Consider the following 19,893-nt stretch of genomic DNA (forward strand, 5'->3'; position numbering starts at 1 on the left):
GAATCATGGGCCTGAAAGGCGTAGGTTCGCTGTACTACTCTGCACATTTTAAGGAGTAGCTCACATATTAGAGTATTTAATAGATATATATCCACACTTAACTCGTCATTTTCACATTACCTGGTAGCTACTGTGATCGTAAATATGGTTGTTGATTTATTGCTTGTACATAAAACTGTCTTAAGCTACATGTTGAACAATAATATAATTCAAGTACAATATATAATTAAAAGTAAAGTGCAGAGCAAGCAAAACGAAGACCAAATAGCACTAATAGTCGACAGTAAAATTATTAAAAAATATATGATTATGTGTAGTGCACATTTTATAAATGATAGTGGTGATGTCATTCACATTAACATTCGCTGAGCTTACTTTGATTCCATAGATCAAAACATTTCGTTTAATCATATCAATTCAATCTACATTTCAATCAACGTGTAGATTCGTATTAATCGATGTTACCGCCACTGAACATATTTTAACATAGATTTATACAATTATACAACTACGCAAGGTTAACTTGATCTCGTATAAAAATGGCTTCGGAACCTGTGGAAAATGGTTTGGAGAACAAGCCACAACCACAAGTTGACGACAATGATTTATCAAACTCAGATATAGTGACTAAGTATCGCACTGCATCGAACATTGCAAACCTGGCACTAACAAAGGTTCTCAAAGAAGTTAAACCAGGTATGTAATTAATGTATTGCAATGGTTTATAGTTAAACGCTGTATAATAGTTAAACATTGACCATAAGTAGCCTGGTCTAATTTGTTAGTGTTTTTTATATTCTCATTAATTTAATGCTCTAAATACGCAATTTTAACCACTAATTAACGTTAAGGCGTTTCTGTAAAACATCTGTGCGAGCTTGGCGACAGTGTAATTTTAGAAGAGTCTTCAAAGTTGTACAATAAGAAGGAGAATGGAAGGAAGGTACCAGATGGAGATAAATGGAATTCCGTAGGTCGAAAAGGGAATCGCCTTTCCCACCTGTGTTTCTCTAAATGAAATAATCGATAATTTCTCACCAACAGAAGATACAGTGTTAGTTAAAGAAGGAGATGTTGTAAAAGTGTAAGTTAAATAGAAATAAGTAGAATGAAGATAGTTAAAAAAGTATTGAAAGAGACAAAAACTGGAACAATATATCGTATATTAACAAATCTAGGAATATAATACTAAAACAAACCGAAATTAAAAAGTAAAATTAACACATGGGTCGTAGGTCATTGGGATCCCATATAGACGGATACGTAGGACTCGTTTCACACACAGTGTTCGTGGGAGAAACGATAACGGGGAGGACGGCAGACGTCCTCAAGGCGGCTTGGCTGAGTTGCGAAGCTGCACTCAGAAAGCTAAAGGCCGGCGGCTCTAGTAGCGAAGTAGCCAAGGTGGTGGAAAGGGTAGCAGCACAGTTCAACTGCACGCCCATGGTGGGCTTCTACAGCCACGAAATGAAGAGACACATAATAGAGGGCACCAAGAACTTCTCGCTCAGCACGAAGCTGGAGGACAAAATGGACCCGATAACATTCGGAGCCAAGGAGGCCTACTCAGTGAACGTGGTCCTCACGACGGGCGAACACAAGTCAAAGCAAACAGAACACATAACCACAGTGTACAGAACGGAAGTACAGAACAGATACACCCTTAAGACGTCCCTGGGAAGGTCATTCATGTCCCAGGTCAACTCAAAGTTCCCAGTCTTCCCCTTTCACCTGAAGTCATTCGACGACGAGAGGGCGCTGAAGGTGGGACTGCAGGAGTCGCTCAGGCACAACCTGCTCAAGCCGTACTACGTGACCACGGGGAAGACAGGGGACGTGGTGGCGCACTTCAGGTTCACGGCGCTTCTGCTCCCGACGGGCACGAAGAAGATATCAGGCCTCGCCTTCGACCAGCTGGACAAGTGCAACTCGGAGTTAAAGGTGGAAGACCCGGAACTGCTGAGCATACTATCGGTAAGGATAGATTAGCGTACTGATTTAGGTGAAAAAACAAACATACTAGTTAGTTATGCTGTAGTTGCCCTAAAAGTGAGGAGAGGCGACTTCAACAAGCTTAAATCGGTTAACCACATTAATGCGCTTTAGGCACCTGTTAACCCGAAGAAGAAGAAGGCAACCAAGGATGAGTAAATTCAATTTTAAACATTAGATTATGATGTTTACTAAATTTTACTTGTTTCGCCTGAATTACGTACTACTTAGTTCATCCTTCTGAGTAATAATCCATGAAGTCTGTTGGGTGCTGAAGTATCACTGGATAGTCAGCGACTACAGGAATAATAGTGAAATTTCAATGTAACATATGCTTTAAGCAGAACTGAAGTTTCTGTAGATTTTTTGTGTATTATAATGTAAAACAGAGTGGAATTATATATTTTAAAGTCGTCGTAGTAAATTTAAGGGTACCCCTAAGCAAATCCATGTAAATTATTTACACATTTTAACACAATTCTTAAAATTGGTTTAAAATGAACTATACTGATAGTATAAGTACAAATTCAACTGAAACGGCTCCAAATAACACGGTAATTGCACCTATGTTTAACTTATTGGCTTACCATATGAGTTACAGCTACAGAGTCAGCCGATTTATTTAATTAATTTATTAATTTAGACGAGATCGGAGCCCAGAGTTATATACAGAGGAGATTCTGGCTACAACCGTCAGTTGGCGACGCAGATAATAGAGCTGAGTACCACACCTTACGCTGATAACAACAGGCCTGTGAATCCATTAGACCCAGTTAGCCTCAACTCAATCAACACTGAGTCTATTGGCTCCATCAACAGCACCATCTCCCCCAGGAGCTACGACCCGGAATCAAACTCCTTCATACACACGGACGCAAGGGGCTTGGCCTCAAGATGGTTTGCTCAGACGGCGTCGAGGATGTCATCCAATCCGAGGGGCCAATCCAACAGTGACTCAAGCGGTCAGGTGTTCATAATGAGGAACTACCCGTTCCTAAAGGAATCTGGGTTCAACCTTCAAATAGTTTTAAAAAAGAATTACAGGCGGATGCTCGTAGTAGTGCTCTTTACGCTCATAATCTTAACAGGATACGCCTTCTCTTTCAAATTAGTGGAAGCTTTGGACAAAAGGGTGGCCAGGAAGTTTACCGCAATGCCAAACAGCACACAGACATCATTCAAGAATGTAGTAAGCAGTCAAGACTTAAACCAAGTTATCGACGAACTCAGGATGGAGATCCAGAAGTTGAAGGAAACGTCGTATAAGAACTCAGTGGCCATAAACGGGCTGTCGAATGGACTATATAAGGTTCCCGGCTCCGAGGACGATTCTGAGAGTGCCAAGAAAACCAAGTTCGGAAAAACCAACAACACTGTGAACTTGAGCAAGACGATTCACAGGCAGGACCTCAAATCGCCCAAAAGGAGACAGGAAAACTCGGATTTTGTGCCCGGCACAATAGCCTATGATGCAAGTATAACACTCCAATCCTGACTTAAATGGGCTAATTTGTGATCAATCACATTTATACTATAGATTTATAATTATTTATACCGATTTAAGTATAAAATGATGGTATTTAAATTATAACTTTAGAATAAATGTATGGTGGGATATTATTCTCGAGCAATTGATTCACACATTGAAGCTCTCGGGCATTGGTACGATAAGCTACCCGAGTTGATAAACTTTGACGAAACAGATTACAGTTCTGATGATGAAACGGTTAGTAGGCCTCAAATGTATATATTCACAAATGTGTAGCCAGCAACGAGATCAAGGGAAATTGAATCGAACAAGCTGAAGTGTTTGGCTCTATTCCTCTTGGCAAATGTTTCATTCATCAATTCCATTGTGGATTCCAGTGTTTTTAAGGTTAGATAGGCTTATTCCCCCGAAATGGATATTGTAGGCACTGTGCATATCCTTCTTCGATAAAAATTATCACCTTCCATATGAACCAATATTTATATTCAACTACCTAATAGAAACATTCAAGGTTTGCAATACCACCACTCACGTAATCTGTTTAGCCAAATTTGGACTACTCTGATCCATTTACTACACCACTGAAGAGAGGAGAGTACATATTTAGGCTTTTGAGGTACGGTTTACCGAGACTTATTTTTTTTAGGGCCTTGAAAACGTTAAAAGGCAGCCATGATATAATCACAATGGTATCACAAGTGGCAATATTGTATTTTAGATTTATGTGTGTATTTCGAGGAATTCCGGAATATGCTCTAGGATTGTTTCTAAGTATCCACAAAATTTAGTAATAGGTACTGTCAAGTCTGCACATTTATTTTTAGATTCAAGCAAGCATCAGGTAAACTTCCGTGACCAACGAGGGTTGTTACAGAAAATTTGGTGTGAGTTCTTCGACACGAAGGACAGCTTATGGAAATGCGTTGATTTTGCAACGCCAAAGTTCGACATGGATGTGTACAAATATAAAGAGTCCTCATCATACCTTGAAAAGCTATCGAAGAGAAATGAAGAAAAAAAAGAAAATGATGATAAAAATGATGTGAGTTGTGGAATGACAAAGAGTGAAGTTGATGAAGTCACGAATAATTTTAAGGATAGAGACTTAGAAGTTGAAATGGAGTTCAAGAAGGAGTATAACAACTACTTGTACATTCACAGGAGCAATAAGATGTTCGTGTACAGAAACCTCGAAAGGCCTGAGGCAGTCTGTATAGTGGTCTTCCCTAAGTACACCTACAGACTGAGCAGGATGTTGCAAGTAAGGGAGTACCCCTTTGAGAGCTCGAGGAGGATCGAAAGACTTAAGGAGAGCTTTTCAGAAAAAGGCCCGAATACGCTGAAGCACAGAAAACTAATGAGGAGCCCTTCAAGGAAGGTTTTCATATTAAGTTGTAACATAGGAGGCATGGTGTCAGAGGTGACTTCTAAGTACCTTCACAAGTAAGTTGAACCCCGTTTAAACGCTTATTCTAGGGACTTGTCGTATTTGAGGTCGAGCTCATTCATAAAGTGGTTTAACGACCTCTTGCTTCGTTTAAACCAGAGAAGTATTCAATCGCACATGTACGGCAGTCTCAAAAATAAGGATACAAACGGGAATAGAGACCTGACGACCAGCAACATAGACATACTCAACGCAAATCTGCTCGAAAATGTCGACAGTAGGTTTATAAAAAATCTCGTCAGCAGTTTTCCGATCCCAACCAAGAAAACGCACTTCGTCAATCATCCAATATACGTGCTTAAATCCCAGGTAACATCAGTAAATTCATTTAGGCAAACATGACACTTCAGATTAAAAGGGCGTGTATATTGAAGAAAGGAAGCCTGCCAGTGTCCAGTTTTGATGACGAACTGGTTTACCTAAAGTCCGACGTGGAAGAAATGAAAACAAGATTTGGGTGGTTCAAGGAAAACCGGCAGGTCAAGCCTGATTCCGAGCCTGTTCTTCTACACACTGAATTCCGCAATGTTGGTTTATATAGCAACTTAAGTAGCCAGTGCACGTCGGATGATCCACAATAATGCTTTTTAGAAAAAATTTGAATATTATTCAATGGATCAAACTGAGCCTTTGAAACAGGATAACATAGACGAACTTGACAGTTTTACAGTTAATTTGTCAGGAAAGGTACGTTCTTTTACTACCATAATAGTATTCAATAAGCAACCCATCATATCGTTTTCTTAGAGATATGTTCCTGAGAACAGCGTGTACATCAGAAGTAAACACTATGAACATTTGGAGACCATTTGCCACAAACACAAGATATTTTTCAAGAGGGCCTATTCCTCACTACACTACGAAGATGGTTCACTTAAGCCTAAAATAGACGGAATACTAATTCGTTCTGATCAACTTGAGTCATTTCTGGGAATATATGACGGTGCACACTTTGTCCTTTAGCTACTACTCTATTAACCTTCACATATCACCCTATCTAACCTTCAATTATTTAATAATTTTCACCCATCACCATATCTAACCATTCAATTATTTAATAATTTTCACCCATCACCATATCTAACCATTCAATTATTTAATAAACATATAGCGTATAACGTTTAACCATTCAACTATTTAATAACCGTTTTCCTCAGTACCGCATATAACCTTTCTTTAGAAGAGGTTAATTACATTGTTCACGGGCAACTCGATGATGAAGTGGCTAAAAGTTGTAAGTTTTGGAAAAACGTTTTTAAAACTCTGTTAAACTCTCCGCCTGTTAATAAAGCCGAGTCAGTGGCCACCTTAAAAAAGAACATTCAACAACACACATCTACATTTTTAAATCAGTTAATATAACTGGTACATTTATATATGTACAATGATCATCTACATTAATCGCATTATTTTTGCACATGCTACTTTTTTAATCCACCCGTACATCATCAGACAGTTCAAATTTATACTTGCTGATCACAGTGGATTTGTGAATGTGACTAACGATAAGGCTATCAGCAATGCCTCCTCTGTTCGTATGGTTCTCGACTTTTGATTACTGCAGAAGTTATAGTATTTGTCAAACTTTTTTTCAGGCTCTTCTATAACATTTTCCAATCCCAGCACAGGTCCAAAGTGTATAATGGCATTACTACAATGATTATTATTGCTGTTATTTGTGGTAGTAATAGCAGTAGCACTGGTAATAGTAGTACAAGTAGTAATAGCAGTAGCACTGGTACTAGCACCAGAAGTATTATTAGTATTATTATTGGTGAGTGTTGGATGATATTCTGGTGGTTTATACACTTACTTGTATTTGGGGAGTCTTGTGGCAGGCGAATACAGCTCTCCTCTTTCGCTCGTGCCGATTCTCAAATCGTACTTGCCGGACTCGTTGAACGGGCACCCCGTTTGGCATTCTTCAAAGCTGTTCGATTCCCTAACTACATATCCCCAGTAAAGTCCTATATAAAAAATGAAATTAGACTCTGATATTTTATAATAGAGCTACACATCGTAGTCTACTATGTTTTAGTGGTAATATGAATGCTTAATTTAACGGCTTGTTATAGTAGCTGTACCTGCTACTTTCAACGGCTCCTCTGGGTCCACTAGGTATCCTGACAGTGTTCCTGGCTCTGTGCTGTCGAACGCCTTTCCCTCCTTCCAATTCTTCCTGCACTTTGCCAGAGAAGGCTCATCTAGTCTTATTGTCACTCTCTGGTATATGTCCCCCTCTTCGTCTGTTAAATATTCTAGTCCATATATCACCTCCAAGTCCTCCTTGTTCAGCACTCTTACGCTTGAAAAGATTCCACAATCCGCGTATAAACTCGTATAGTTGCTGCCTCTTCTGATGAGTCTCACCACTCCCTCCCTACGCTTCATATTTATCGCCTTTAATACCTGTACGGCAGCCACTCACTTGACCTTAGGTGGTGTGGAGCATTTACTGGATTTTGTAACCCGGAGTATTTTAAACCTAAATCGGTTATTAATTGGTGCTTATCATATTTATCTTTTTTAACAACTGTTCTTTCAAGTTAACTTACTTGGGTCCATCGGGAACAGAAACTTTCTAAGGTACTGTGGCGTCTCCAAGTACCTCAAGTTCATTGAAAAATACTCCATCCACCTCGTCGTTTTATCTTCTGAAAACAGTTTAAACTCCTTTCTACTCACCTAGATCGTTGTACAGCACCACCTCATTCACTCCGTAAATCGTTAACGTTCTTGCTATGTTTCCAATTACGTACGCTCTCAACTCATCAGACTACAATCATAGTTTTCAACTAACCCAACCAACTAGCTACTTCTTTTATTTGTTTCCATATATTTATATTTTCTAAACTCACTTGAACGTTTTCGATTAGCGACACTGGCAATGATACTGAGAGTGTGCTCCTTCTCGGCTTTCCGATGAATGGAATCCTCTATTCGGCATTTTCATTTTAATTTAAAAATACCTGTGGAATCTCCTTAAAAAGGTGCACAAAATTTATGTTATGGCTGCTAAAATCCTTTTTATGTTTTTTTGTAACGATTAAATCCTTTTCACTCCTTTCGTTGGATTCTAGATAAATATTAATTAGGAATATCCATTTTAATAAACACAATCATAATCAACGTCTGCCTACCTTCTTTTTCTTTATTTTTTTTACGTTTTTTGTTCTTTTTATTCTTATCACTGGTAACGTTCACAAATGTAGAATCATGTTCCTCCATATCAATATTTTACTTACTTAACTCTTATGTGTAACATATAATTTTATCTTAATACTGACTATTGTACATTATAAATATTTTTGAAAATATATATTATACTAGCATTTCCAATATGGCAAGTGGAGGATAGTCCCCAACTTTCAGTTGTTTTAATAAAAAAATCCTGAGTAGTTTGGTCTACAATCCAAATATATTATATTTTTCTACTTTCCACCTCAATCTAACCACGATTCGTCTAGAAAAATCCATATTTTAAAGGTCGATTTATCCTACTGAACCACCTGGAGGATGTTTCTCTAATATCTCCTAGAGATACTGAACACTTCGAATCCAATAAAAATAGTGATTTATATTCACACTAATCACTCAATTTTGGCTTCGATTCTCCATGTTGGTGCGATACTCTACTTTTGCTTTCTGCCTTCGATCTCATTCTGTCGATGAACCCTCTCAGCCCATTGTCCCTCTTCTCATAATCTTCTTCGCTCATTTCATATCTCTGAAATGTTTGTTCATCGATTTCGTCTGTGAATCCGTCAATTTGTTCTGCATAGTGTTGATATAGTTTGCTGTTTAAGTTTGACATTTGTGGATGATCATTTTTTACATTGTTTTCCTCAACACATCCGTCCTTTGAGTTTGTTTCTACAATGTGTGCGTTTCTAAACTCTTTAACTTCTATTGTGTATCCTGTATCTACTGAATATGTGCTAAGACTCTTATTATCTTCGTCCAACTGAATCTTATTTTCAGGATTCCCGGTGTTAAAAGCGCTTAGTTTCATAGAACATGGTTCGATTCCAGTCTTTATGTACAATTTATTTTTCAACTCTCGCACTGTGATTCCACTATCCAGTCTGATTTCTGGCCAATAGTGATCTTTATAGGAATCACATATGACATCAACTAACAACACCATTTTGTATTCACAATTTTAACAATTTAATCATACTACCCATATTTTATTTATTTTCTTCGATACTCTATATTGGGTACAATGTGTACGATAAGTGGGCCCTTAGATCAGTTCTACTAATTTTATTTTGCACATTCTGTTGAGTAATCAACATGCGTTCCTTTTTGTTTTCATCATTACTTGTATTTTGCGATTGTTTGTTTTTTACTGGTACTACCACTTGTGGTATTCCCCAGTGCGGGTGAATAGCTCCTCCATATATGAATAATCTCCTACAATATGGATTTGTTACCAATCGAAATTAATGAATATTTACACATCAAACATAATTCGTCTTATTTATCCCTAATTTATACCTGTACATTAGCGGTCTTAACTTATTCCTTGGAAGCATTCTTTTTATTGCCAAATTCAGCTAAACATTCCAATTATATTGATATTTACATTTACACATCAATATTAATTTATACATAACACATATTACTTCTGTTAAAACTTACAATCATTGCTGGGTTCCTTGCCATTATTGTTTTAGCTGTTACAACCTTAGGGCCCTTAGGGTGTGCTAAATAATGTAATCATCGATCATTTATTTTAAAATATATTTTTGGTAATATCACGTACCTTTTCTGTCAAATTTATAGACTTTTGTGTCCCATGTGTGACCGTTCATTGTTACGTTAACTGCGTTTACTATAATTACATTATCTCCTGTTATTCTGTTTGGCTGGTATGTTGGCAGGTGTTTTCCCTGCAAAATTACTGAAACGTGAGATGCGATGCTTCCAACTGTCTACAATCATGATGTTTATACAATTGGCTTGTTAACTTATATAATAACTTTATTTAACTCAACAACTCATATTTTTAATATCTTACCTTATTTGCTGCATCTATTATGTGCCAGTTTCCGGCTGTTGTATCCATATGTGTGATAGCTCCAAGACTTTGGTGTGGAGTTGCCAGTGGCGATATTGTTGGAAGATTCTTCTTTAAAAAAGGCTTAGAAACCCTATTAAACATTCAATACATGTTCTATTGTGACACTTATGTGTTATTATGTACTTTTTTCTAGTTATCTACCTATTTTTTACCATTGTACTTTAGAGAATGGATTCACCGTTCCTTCGTGGAAGGATGCCCTTAGATTCCTTGACAACAATCGTATAGATAGAAACATTATTTTAACAAAATGTTTATTTAAACATGTATTTATTTAGTGGTTTACAACTTTAAATATTTTACACCATTTGTTAGGTCGTATGACCCGCGTGTGTTAATCAGTTCATTCTTTTTCTTGGCTTCCTGGGCATTTTTTATTTTGTTTTTACATTTGCTCATTTATAGGCGTAATTATTTGCACATGTACACAATTACTTATTTTATGTGCGTATCTAACACTCCTTCTCACCTTTAGTGCTTCTTTGTTCTTCCTCTTGATTTCCTTAATCAGAGCTTTTGTTTTTTTCACTGCTTGTTTCCTTTCCTTTTTCTGCTCCAGTGACTCTCCTTTTTCTCTCAGTGTGTTTACCTATTTATTTTTATTTATTAATTACTTTTAATACACTTACTTCTGGCAACTCAATCGTGTCAATATCCTCCCTTTTTTGCGTGTTCGTTCTACATTTTATTTATTATTATTGTTGTTTTTCACTTACTCATTCTCCTTTACTGGAGCCATCTTTGGTACTTTAATTTTTCTCGAGAGTATCATTTTCGGGTGGTTAGTAGAGTTTGTGTATGTCGTTAACACTGTTTCCACATCCCTAATTTCCGTTATTTCCAAATAAACCTTACCATTGTTCTGATTCTGATGATTCCTCCTCGACTTCGGATTCAATTTCTTCTGATTCATTTTCCAACAATTCATATATTTTTTCATTCAATTTTTCTACATTTACGTTAAATGACATTTACTAAATCCTTCATACCTTTTGGATTCAATACTGACATGTGATCCTTCTTTATAACTCCACATTCCATAAAATCCTTAATGTGAAATTGTCCTGAAAATTTATTATTTACGTCATTTTTTCCTTGGTTATGAGATATAGATTTATAAATGCCATTGACGTACCCTTTTCTGTATCAAATGTATTTTCCACTGTTTTTTCATTTAATATTTTTTCATCATTTAAATAGTCATCACCAACATCCAATTCTATTGATTCATCCATACTAACATCATTTAATTGCTCCAACTTTCTATCGAGGATTGCCGCTGGAATCATTGGCTTATATTCTCCCCAAAGTATCTTATCTTCGTCCATTTCATCCTCGACTCCGTGCATTGCTTGTGTAACAAAGTCATCGTCGATTGCTTCAAACTCGTTATCGCTTTCCAATGCCTCTAGTACCTCATCCACTAAATATCTGTGTATACTTTGTAAACATACTTTCTGGGTCCTTTTTAGTCTTAGTTGCTGATAAATCTGGGAAGTCAACGGTGTTTTCGATATCCATATCGCCTGCTATTCATAATGTTTTACATAACATACCACTAGTTGCTTCCTCAACCTTCGGTGCTGGCATAAAGTATTTCGGGTTTATTGTCGCCAGGTGCTGTTCATAGTCGTATCCGTCCTTTGGAAAGTAACAGTCACCGTCCAGGTCCTCCTCATTTAAAATAGTCTAAAACACATTTATTTTAACTATGCACTTACTGTTTTATTTGCCTTTTTTACTGGCCTTTCATATTTCTTATAGGTCTCTTCATCTCCGTATATGTTTTTTATTAGATATTCCTACAACATATTAATATTAAAAAATCTACCTTCTGTGTTTCGTTTAAATTTTCATGGATTCCAAAATCATGAGGGTCTAGATTTTTTAAAAAATCTTTCGGCACCTCATTTGAGCCTCGTTTCTAAGTAATTTTATGAGAATGATACTTTTGGTGTTTATACCTTCCAAACATCATTCGGAGACTCCTTTATAACCAAAGTTCTCTGCCATGGTAATTTTTCAGATCTATTATCTGCGTTGGAAGCAGATACTAATTGAAAAGTTACTTTCTTTTTATTTTTGGTCATTTATATGTGATATTAAAAATGCGATGGCTGAAATAAATTTCATTTAGTTATTATTATTATTACACTTTAATTAGAAAATATTTTAAAAATGAGATATGTATAATTGATTAAAAACAAATTGTTATATATCACAAAAGTTCGGTTTACGTTACACTACAAAATAGCGACAAAATTCATAACATATTATTTTATTTTATTTACACCAAATATTAAAACACGTTTAATTTAATTTAAAATGTCGTTTAAGGAGCTCAGATCGTCAAAATGTTCTATGTAGTCCCTCATCTACACATGGCTTTTTGAACTTAAAACATACCGAATGAATGAACATATAGAGCGAATCCGTCCAGATGTCCCTACTCCTATCTACTGTTTTAAAAAACAGGTTACGAGGCCCGTCCTTTGTGTAATATTTTACATAAAATACTGTGTAATCAGTCGGATGTTTCAGAATTGTACTTATGCTCAGCAAGTATACCGATCCCTGAGGCCTTCTGTTTGCTCTGCACTCGGGTTTAGAGTTCCAAAAACTCCAATACCATTTTCCTAATTATGTTTGTTAATTTTATAGTTTTCAAAGCCCCTATTCTAACTATAATTATATTGCTGAGAATTTATGTGTGCGTACCCGCCTTCTGGTATGTTTTAAAATAACGCATTTGCGATGCGTAGCCTTCTTTTGCGATTAAAGGCCCCTCGAGTGAGAACGACAGCAGCACCAGTTTCTCAGCTTGCAGCATGATGTCTGGGTGCAGAATCTACACATAAATTTAATAAACTCGGATTACGTTTATTTTAAACTCAGCTCCTGAATTGATGTAGTCGTTAGCACACAGAATCGCCTGCTGCAACACCACGTTGTCGATCACATTTAGAGAATTGTTGACTGAATGAGTTTATTTTTGAAAAGGGCCTACCCTTGTAGAAAGACATCTTGACCCTTCCCAGTTTAGTCGATTTATCGTACAGAGTATACCTAAATTTGCGTGACTATTTCTGGGTTAACTTCTGGGATACCATGAGTTTTGAGGGAACTTCTTTCCGATTATGTCCCTGTCCACGTCGAGCGTGAGCTTGGAAACGAGCAGCCTCGTCAGCACCTGCTTCCTGTAGACGTTCAGGTGCAGCTTCGAGTCGCACATTCGCACGCGCACAGAGGCTCTGCACAGTATGTTCTTGAGCGAACCCTCCTTGGAGACGGGGATGGCTAAAAACAGTTAACAGGTCCTCCGAGTTACCTGTGGCCGGGACCCTGAATTCGCCCACTTCGAGCTCAATACAGCACTGCCTTTTGAGGAAATCACCCTCTATGTCCGATATGTTGATCAGCAGGTGGAATTCCCTGTGGTTGTGTATTCCCGAGTAGTAGCAAAAGGTGGCTGAACAGCTTTGTGAGAACGGCAACGTACCCATCGGCTCGTAGTCTGAGGGCGTCGGAATTGCCTTGTACACTCTCCTGCTGCATTCCGTAAAGCAAAGTTCCGCGCTTCTGCAACAGGCGTTGCGCAGTGACTTGCCAATCACACTAGTGATCATCATTTTGGCATAGAATAAGTCGATTTACATATTTTACTGATAATGTTACACAAACTACAAAATTGATGTTTTTAAATACATTTTAATTCTTAACTTTACAAGTTTATACTGTATTTACTGAATGTGTGGAATGTGTGTATGGCAGTTACAATATCAGTATATTCTCAACAAACATCCCTTTAATCATAAAAAACTTATTTATTTTTTAATAATTCATTTTTTCCTATCTTTCTTTTTTTATTTTAATTTTTATCTACATTTCTAAACATTTGTATCATCTACTTCTTCGTTTCCTTACTTATTTTCTTAGAATTTTTGCCTTATTTAAACCTCAATACTCATATCTACTTTAAACACACACCTATTATAATCTATTTATCATAATATTATCAATATTGATTTTATCTTAAATATTCATGATGTACACCTTTATTTAATCATCAGCGCCATACATTATGCTACTTAACTATCAATTTTTGTATCTTCCATACCTACTAGCCCATACATATCTACATAGGTGTGTCTAGTTGCTATCACGTGCACGGGTACTGCTTAAGTGCGTACAATTCTAACACATTCACTCTAGAACAGCTTCTCGCGCGACTGCAGGATCTGCCTGTGTATCGTCACCAGGAACTCCGAGTAGCGCGGCTCCTCACCCAGCTCGTCCTCCAGCATCAGCGTCTTGATGTACTTGCTGTTCTTCGCCGTGTACGTGATGATCTTCAGCGGCAGGTACGGGCACCCCTTGTGCTGGCTGCGCACCTGCTCGACCAGCTCCATCAGGTTCCTCGAGGTCGGCGTGTCCTTCAGCTCCGTCGAGTTCACGTACATGTGCGGGAACTGGTAGTCGTGGCCGAATAGCTCGTAGAGGACCGTGCTCTTGACGTGCGGGCCCACGAATACCAGCAGCTTGTATCCGTCGTCGATCAGGTATATGCCGTCGCTGTACACGTTCTCCGTCGCGCTCGGCACCGTGGTGAAGTGGAACTTGAATCCTCCCTCCGGCGGCGTCGTGTGCTTCTCGTAGATGCTTCTGTGTATGCTGTAGGTCCTTGCGTAGATGAAGTGCGTGATCTTCACCGACGAGTTCAGGATCCCCAGCAGCTTCATCACGAAGTCGAAGCCGTACTCGCCCTTGATGTCGTACTTCAGCACTGCGTTCAGGTACGCCGGAAGCAGCTTCAGGTTGTCCGGGAGTATCAGCTGGTTCTTCGGCGTCGTCGACGCGCAGATGTGTCTGTATGCCGTCAGCGCCTCCACCACCATGCTTATGTACTGGTCCCTGTTATACTTTCCGTTCCTGATGTAGTTGTACGCCAGCTTCCTTGCGATCAGGTTTATGATTGCGTCCTGGTTCGTGTTTCTGAATATTTCGTTCATGCTCGAGATGACTCGCGTGCTGTTGGTGTGCACTCGCACCATCGGGACTCCCTTCGTGTTCGTGTACAGGCAGGCCACCTGCATGTACAGTCCCGTCTTGTTGTCGACCATGTCGTTGAGGGAGAGCATGAATCCGATGCTCAGGTTCGGCCCTATTCTCGGCACTGTCACCGTCGAGTAGTCCTTCACTGCTCTTGCGTTGTTGAAGCTGCAGAGCAGCTCCGTGATTTTAATGTGCTTTGAGCAGCGCAGCTTTAGCTCACACTTGTATCCGCAGGGCACTTTCAGCAGTCTCACGATCTCGTGGTAGACTTTGAAGTAGTCGAACTTGTGTTCGAACCTCGGCAGGTACACGCAGTTTCCTCCTGTCTGCTGCGCTATGTGCATCAGCTGTATGTCTCCCGGTATCCTCGTCTCCGGCGGACACAGGTACACGTCCACGCATATTCCTGTTGCGTAGCACACTTGCAGCAGTGAGCTGTAGAAGCTGATTTGCAGCTCCGACATTGTGAAGGTCGACTTCGCGAACATCTGCGGGTCTGACCCCAGTCCTATGTCCGGCTGCGTCGCGTGGAATATTGAGATCGTTCCGTAGCAGTCCTCGCTGCTCATCACTCTCAGCGCGCAGTTAAGTGCGAAGTTTGCGCAGCAGTTCGGCGACGTCCTCAGCGTCTGCACTGTCAGCAGTTTTTCCAGGTACTCCTTCACCTCCTCGTGATTTTCCGGCGTCACTCTCAAGAAGATCTCCGACGCTGTGCACGGCGTAAAGTTGTCCTCCACTTCACTCACTACGTTCACTGCGAACCTTCCGTTCGCCACTGTGAACGAGTACACTGCTGAGTCGAAGAACAGCACGCACAGGTCAAACACTTCTTCCTTCAGCGCACTCAGTGCGTTGATCAGTGACGTGAGCACCGATTCTCTCAGCCCTAAATTTCATTAAGGTTTTGGCTCATTGCGACAACACCACAGGACTTCACGAATCTACTGGTCCCAACTATCGCGACTCTATAACTAGCTACGTAACTACCAGGCATTGCCATACACACTCCTATTACACATGTCTGACTATTATCGCCAGTAGTAAGCTTACCTATTCTGGATGCTTGCGATGTCGTCTCTATCATGAACGTGTACACTGGGTACTTTATTTCAGTATCTTCCGTGTACTGGAACTCGTGGATCGGCTGACCCTCCGTGGCTCCTCCGTTTACTGATTGTTCTCCCCCGTTTTCCTGGGACGTCGCCGCGAACGTGTTGTAGTTTCCGCTCATGTCCGCTGGCACTGGCGCCACTGAATACGTGTCGTAGATGTACTCCTCTTCCTTCGCCTGCGTCTTAAACATCGGAATTGAGCCTGCTCTCGTCAAAAGACTCGAGATTGCTCCAGGCTCCTTCACTCTCGTGTAATAGTGCGAGGGCGCCACGTAGTCCACGCTTCCCTTTTTCAGCGGCGTGTTTTCCGTGTGGTGTGCGTTGATTCTATCTATTGCTTCCATCTGCTCGTCTGTCAGCTGGAACGTCGCGTAGCAGAAGTTGCACACCCGCATGCTGTTCCTCGACCTCACGTGCATATACGGGTTGTAGTACGCTTGGCAGTTTTTGCACCTGATCAGGTCTCTCCTTGCCTTCGACCTCTTTTCCATGAAGGACAGGAAGTCCAGTTGCGGCACTGTGTCATCTACATTTTCTGCGAACGGCTGAACCAGTACTCCAAACGGCAGCCTCATATCGCTCAACGATCCTCCGAAAACTGGCAGGTATGTAAATGTGGGCGTCATGTATATTGGACTTGCTGAGCCCGTGTCCACGATTTTGTGATTTCCAAACGTCGGTATAAGGCCGTGATTTTTTGTCGTTTCGTACAGTATTTCCGTCTCAGGGTTCTGCACGAATGAGTGCGGACGCGGTATTCCCGTCCTGCTAATTCTCGTCGGACTGTACGGGCCGTATGCGAAGATGTGCCTTCTTAGCTCCGCGTCCACGTAGTTTCTGTTGAACACGTCCGATACTGCTTTATCTCCGGTAAATTGTTCTGAGGATTCGTTTTTGCTCGGCAGAAACTCGTCTACCGGCGCCGGCGGGAAGAGCATATTGTTTGACGATGTTTCTAGGTGGTCGTAAATCGACTTGTTTCCCGTCAGAAATCTTGGCGGCGCCGATATTGTCGCTGCTTCTTCAAACCTCGCAGGGTCTAATGGAGGCGGATCCTGTGGTTTCGGTTTAGAATCATCATCAGTTTGCGATAATGGCCGGTTGTGCCCAAATTTCGGCGGATGTGTTGGTAGGTTCGATTTTTTACTTTCCATTATGATTTAAATAATCAGATATATAAATTGATCACAAAAAAACTGATATAATAGGGCATAATTTTTTCAATTATGTTTACAGGGGTGCTACAATCAAATAAACTAGATATATTTACTGGTAATTGAATATTGTATTAATGAAAAATTACGTTGCTATATTTAACAAACAAACTATTTTTGTAGTTATTTTTTACAAGAATGGACTATATAAAGCCTTCAAATATTTTACATTAAATATTAGTTGAGTAAAAAATTTATTAATGTAAAAAACATAATGAAAAAATCTTTTTGTGGGACTACTAAATTCTCACTACTGATTGTCTCCAATAAATTACACAATCCTCATTTTTAATTTAATTTGCGTTCAATTTACTTTTTTATGCTTTTTTTGATTTGATTTAACTTGTTTTTTCCAATATAATACAAAGTGTGTATTGATATAATACAATGGCTTCGTCCACAATTTTTGTCAATGAATACTGTTTTGAGTGATTTAAAAGAGAACCCTCTGTGGGCATACAGGGTTTCCAGCTATAGTAACGAGTCTTCTGGCCTTTCCTGTGATAAACTCCTGAAAAAATGGAATTTTCACCGTTATGTGAGAAAGGTGATAAAGGATAAACACATAACTGAATTTTTTCCTAGTATTGTGCCACTTAATATACAAATCTTTCATTTAGTTCAAGAGAAGATCATTCCTCTTCTCCTTAACAACACATACAAGGATAGATTATCTGTTTTTTCGTGCGACTTCATCATTACGGCTCCCACCGGTATGTTGTTTTTTAATATACCTGATCAGGCCAGGGCAAGACACTTTGTTACGTGCTACCGCTAATTAATAATATCTTGAATTTGAAAGGTATTTGAAGTTCATAGTCATTACGCTTAGAGAATCGACTCTCTGCTCTTATAATTGCTCCCAGCAGGGAGCTGGTGAAACAAATATACGAGGTGTTTTCCTGGTTCATAGACTCCGATCCGTTAACATATGACCTCAAAGGGAACGGCTTGAAGGTTTTCTTGTATTTTTAAATGTAAATTTTAGGTCAGACTCTTCTATGGAGATAAGTCCTTCATCAAGTACCACAGAACAATTCTGAATGATCCTCCTCATATCGCAATTACGACACCTGGAATTCTCGTCGAATACTTCATTGACTTTGGTAATTACTTTGTAATTAATTTATATTTTAGATAAAAACCACTTTTATAACACGTTTTCACACCTCAAGTGGATTGTTATTGAGGAAGTGGACTTGATGCTTAACCAACCGTTATTTGAATGGGTTAACGTGGTCGTTGATTTGGTTAACACTTTGAAGAGAAGTGAATCGAATCAGTGTTCTGGTCTTCCCCAAAAAATCCGTATTGTCATATTATCTCAATTTAGTTTAGTTGTTTCAGCCACAGTGCCCCTAAAGTCACACGAAATCGACACATTGGATCTGAATAGGCCAATTTTGTTCAGACTAGGTACGTACAGTCAAGCTATAGACCTAATTATAGTATTGCAAAAATATTAATTTTAACATTGTTTCATACACAATCTAATTCACTGTTAGATGAAATCATTTTTAAATTACCTAAAAACTTAACACAAAACTGTATTTCCACATCTAAGAGATCGAGACCTCTTGTTCTAATAAAGCTGTTGAACTTCTTGTTTTTTGAAAAGGAGTCTGGGAACGTTTTGGTCTTCTTTTCTAAGGTTGACACCTGTCACACAATAGCCAGGTTACTGCAAATATATGTCCACCAAACGTAGGTTTGCTTCACAACAAAGTATTTATTAGGAAAAGCAACTTTAAGGCCATGGAATTTAACTCTAAATTATCGCAAAAGGACCGGAATAGAGTGATGAACACTTATAAGTATGAACTATATGTTTAACCAGTTTTCAGAAAAGAAGGCAAAATTTGCCTGCTGTGTTCAGATGTGGCATCGCGGGGAATAGACCTTCCAAACACAACTGTTGTAGTAAGCTACGACGTCCCAATCAGGCTATCGACATATATACACAGAGCAGGACGGACTGCAAGGTAAGTTAACATAGAATAGACGCAAATTTAGGGCAAACAATGAGGGGAACCTTTACGTATTCGTATCTAAGAAGGACCAAACGAACTACAACAGGTTTATGAATAAGTTAAAGGTCGAAAGGAGTGAAATAAACAACATTGACCCCAATGGGCTGATGAGTGAACAAAAATCTAATAAATTAAAGGAAATATATCCAAAATTGGTTGAGAATGGCGAAAAATGCCTAGATTTGGAGTCTTCTGGTAAAATAAAATATCATTCGGAGTTAAAGGAGTCTTGGTACTTGATTGATTCATAATAGTTTAATCTCTAACGTAAACATATATATTCAATCCAAGATCAATTTAAATACCAATTAGTTAGTGTTTGTGGCGTTGTATCTTATTCTAAGTTTGGATTTTTGTATAATTAGTTAGTTTCATTGAACACACAAGCACCACAATGGATTAGTTGTAGTAAAGTGTGTAAACGCTCACTAGCCTTTACAGACTATTTGGCCAATTTAGAGTATCAGATTG

At 39.0% G+C, this 19,893-nt stretch overlaps 7 protein-coding genes across 7 annotated transcripts; 4 read left to right on the forward strand and 3 right to left on the reverse strand.

Moving 5' to 3' along the window:
• Positions 1 to 539: 539 nt before the first annotated feature.
• Positions 540 to 2,151, forward strand: TOT_010000330 (proliferation-associated protein 2g4; the record flags this gene model as incomplete). The annotated part of the gene is made up of 5 exons (XM_009690869.1): positions 540 to 696; positions 852 to 943; positions 975 to 1,084; positions 1,236 to 1,974; positions 2,107 to 2,151. 5 exons carry the CDS (start codon positions 540 to 542, stop codon positions 2,149 to 2,151), a joined length of 1,143 nt encoding a protein of 380 aa, XP_009689164.1.
• A 338-nt stretch (positions 2,152 to 2,489) lies between these two features.
• On the forward strand, positions 2,490 to 3,487 carry TOT_010000331 (conserved hypothetical protein; the record flags this gene model as incomplete). The annotated part of the gene is made up of 2 exons (XM_009690870.1): positions 2,490 to 2,546; positions 2,648 to 3,487. 2 exons carry the CDS (start codon positions 2,490 to 2,492, stop codon positions 3,485 to 3,487), a joined length of 897 nt encoding a protein of 298 aa, XP_009689165.1.
• Positions 3,488 to 3,562: 75 nt separating this feature from the next.
• On the forward strand, positions 3,563 to 6,290 carry TOT_010000332 (uncharacterized protein; the record flags this gene model as incomplete). The annotated part of the gene is made up of 12 exons (XM_009690871.1): positions 3,563 to 3,568; positions 3,590 to 3,718; positions 3,758 to 3,868; positions 3,906 to 3,992; positions 4,027 to 4,170; positions 4,356 to 4,523; positions 4,578 to 4,924; positions 4,958 to 5,237; positions 5,261 to 5,455; positions 5,520 to 5,615; positions 5,676 to 5,871; positions 6,109 to 6,290. 12 exons carry the CDS (start codon positions 3,563 to 3,565, stop codon positions 6,288 to 6,290), a joined length of 1,941 nt encoding a protein of 646 aa, XP_009689166.1.
• Positions 6,291 to 9,139: 2,849 nt separating this feature from the next.
• TOT_010000333 (ribosomal protein L13) lies at positions 9,140 to 12,104 on the reverse strand (the record flags this gene model as incomplete). Its single annotated transcript, XM_009690872.1, has 18 exons — positions 9,140 to 9,344; positions 9,429 to 9,487; positions 9,573 to 9,637; positions 9,697 to 9,865; positions 9,952 to 10,084; positions 10,167 to 10,223; positions 10,301 to 10,377; positions 10,484 to 10,603; positions 10,644 to 10,692; positions 10,731 to 10,838; positions 10,870 to 10,963; positions 11,004 to 11,108; positions 11,222 to 11,437; positions 11,469 to 11,543; positions 11,571 to 11,703; positions 11,736 to 11,816; positions 11,846 to 11,938; positions 11,979 to 12,104. 18 exons carry the CDS (start codon positions 12,102 to 12,104, stop codon positions 9,140 to 9,142), a joined length of 1,965 nt encoding a protein of 654 aa, XP_009689167.1.
• Positions 12,105 to 12,329: 225 nt separating this feature from the next.
• Positions 12,330 to 13,643, reverse strand: TOT_010000334 (conserved hypothetical protein; the record flags this gene model as incomplete). The annotated part of the gene is made up of 8 exons (XM_009690873.1): positions 12,330 to 12,389; positions 12,421 to 12,650; positions 12,733 to 12,862; positions 12,893 to 12,990; positions 13,022 to 13,080; positions 13,122 to 13,311; positions 13,343 to 13,483; positions 13,514 to 13,643. The coding sequence occupies 8 exons, from the start codon at positions 13,641 to 13,643 to the stop codon at positions 12,330 to 12,332; spliced, it is 1,038 nt and encodes a 345-aa protein (XP_009689168.1).
• Positions 13,644 to 14,222: 579 nt separating this feature from the next.
• Positions 14,223 to 17,332, reverse strand: TOT_010000335 (protein transport protein sec24-like; the record flags this gene model as incomplete). The annotated part of the gene is made up of 2 exons (XM_009690874.1): positions 14,223 to 15,952; positions 16,117 to 17,332. The coding sequence occupies 2 exons, from the start codon at positions 17,330 to 17,332 to the stop codon at positions 14,223 to 14,225; spliced, it is 2,946 nt and encodes a 981-aa protein (XP_009689169.1).
• A 472-nt stretch (positions 17,333 to 17,804) lies between these two features.
• TOT_010000336 (ATP-dependent RNA helicase) lies at positions 17,805 to 19,673 on the forward strand (the record flags this gene model as incomplete). Its single annotated transcript, XM_009690875.1, has 11 exons — positions 17,805 to 17,976; positions 18,013 to 18,105; positions 18,135 to 18,194; positions 18,225 to 18,349; positions 18,381 to 18,498; positions 18,530 to 18,700; positions 18,731 to 18,808; positions 18,898 to 19,096; positions 19,129 to 19,206; positions 19,237 to 19,374; positions 19,406 to 19,673. 11 exons carry the CDS (start codon positions 17,805 to 17,807, stop codon positions 19,671 to 19,673), a joined length of 1,500 nt encoding a protein of 499 aa, XP_009689170.1.
• Between the last annotated feature and the right edge of the window lie 220 nt (positions 19,674 to 19,893).

This window comes from Theileria orientalis, chromosome 1 (genome assembly GCF_000740895.1).
Source record: "Theileria orientalis strain Shintoku DNA, chromosome 1, complete genome".
In the NCBI taxonomy this organism is placed as follows: Eukaryota; Apicomplexa; class Aconoidasida; order Piroplasmida; family Theileriidae; genus Theileria; species Theileria orientalis.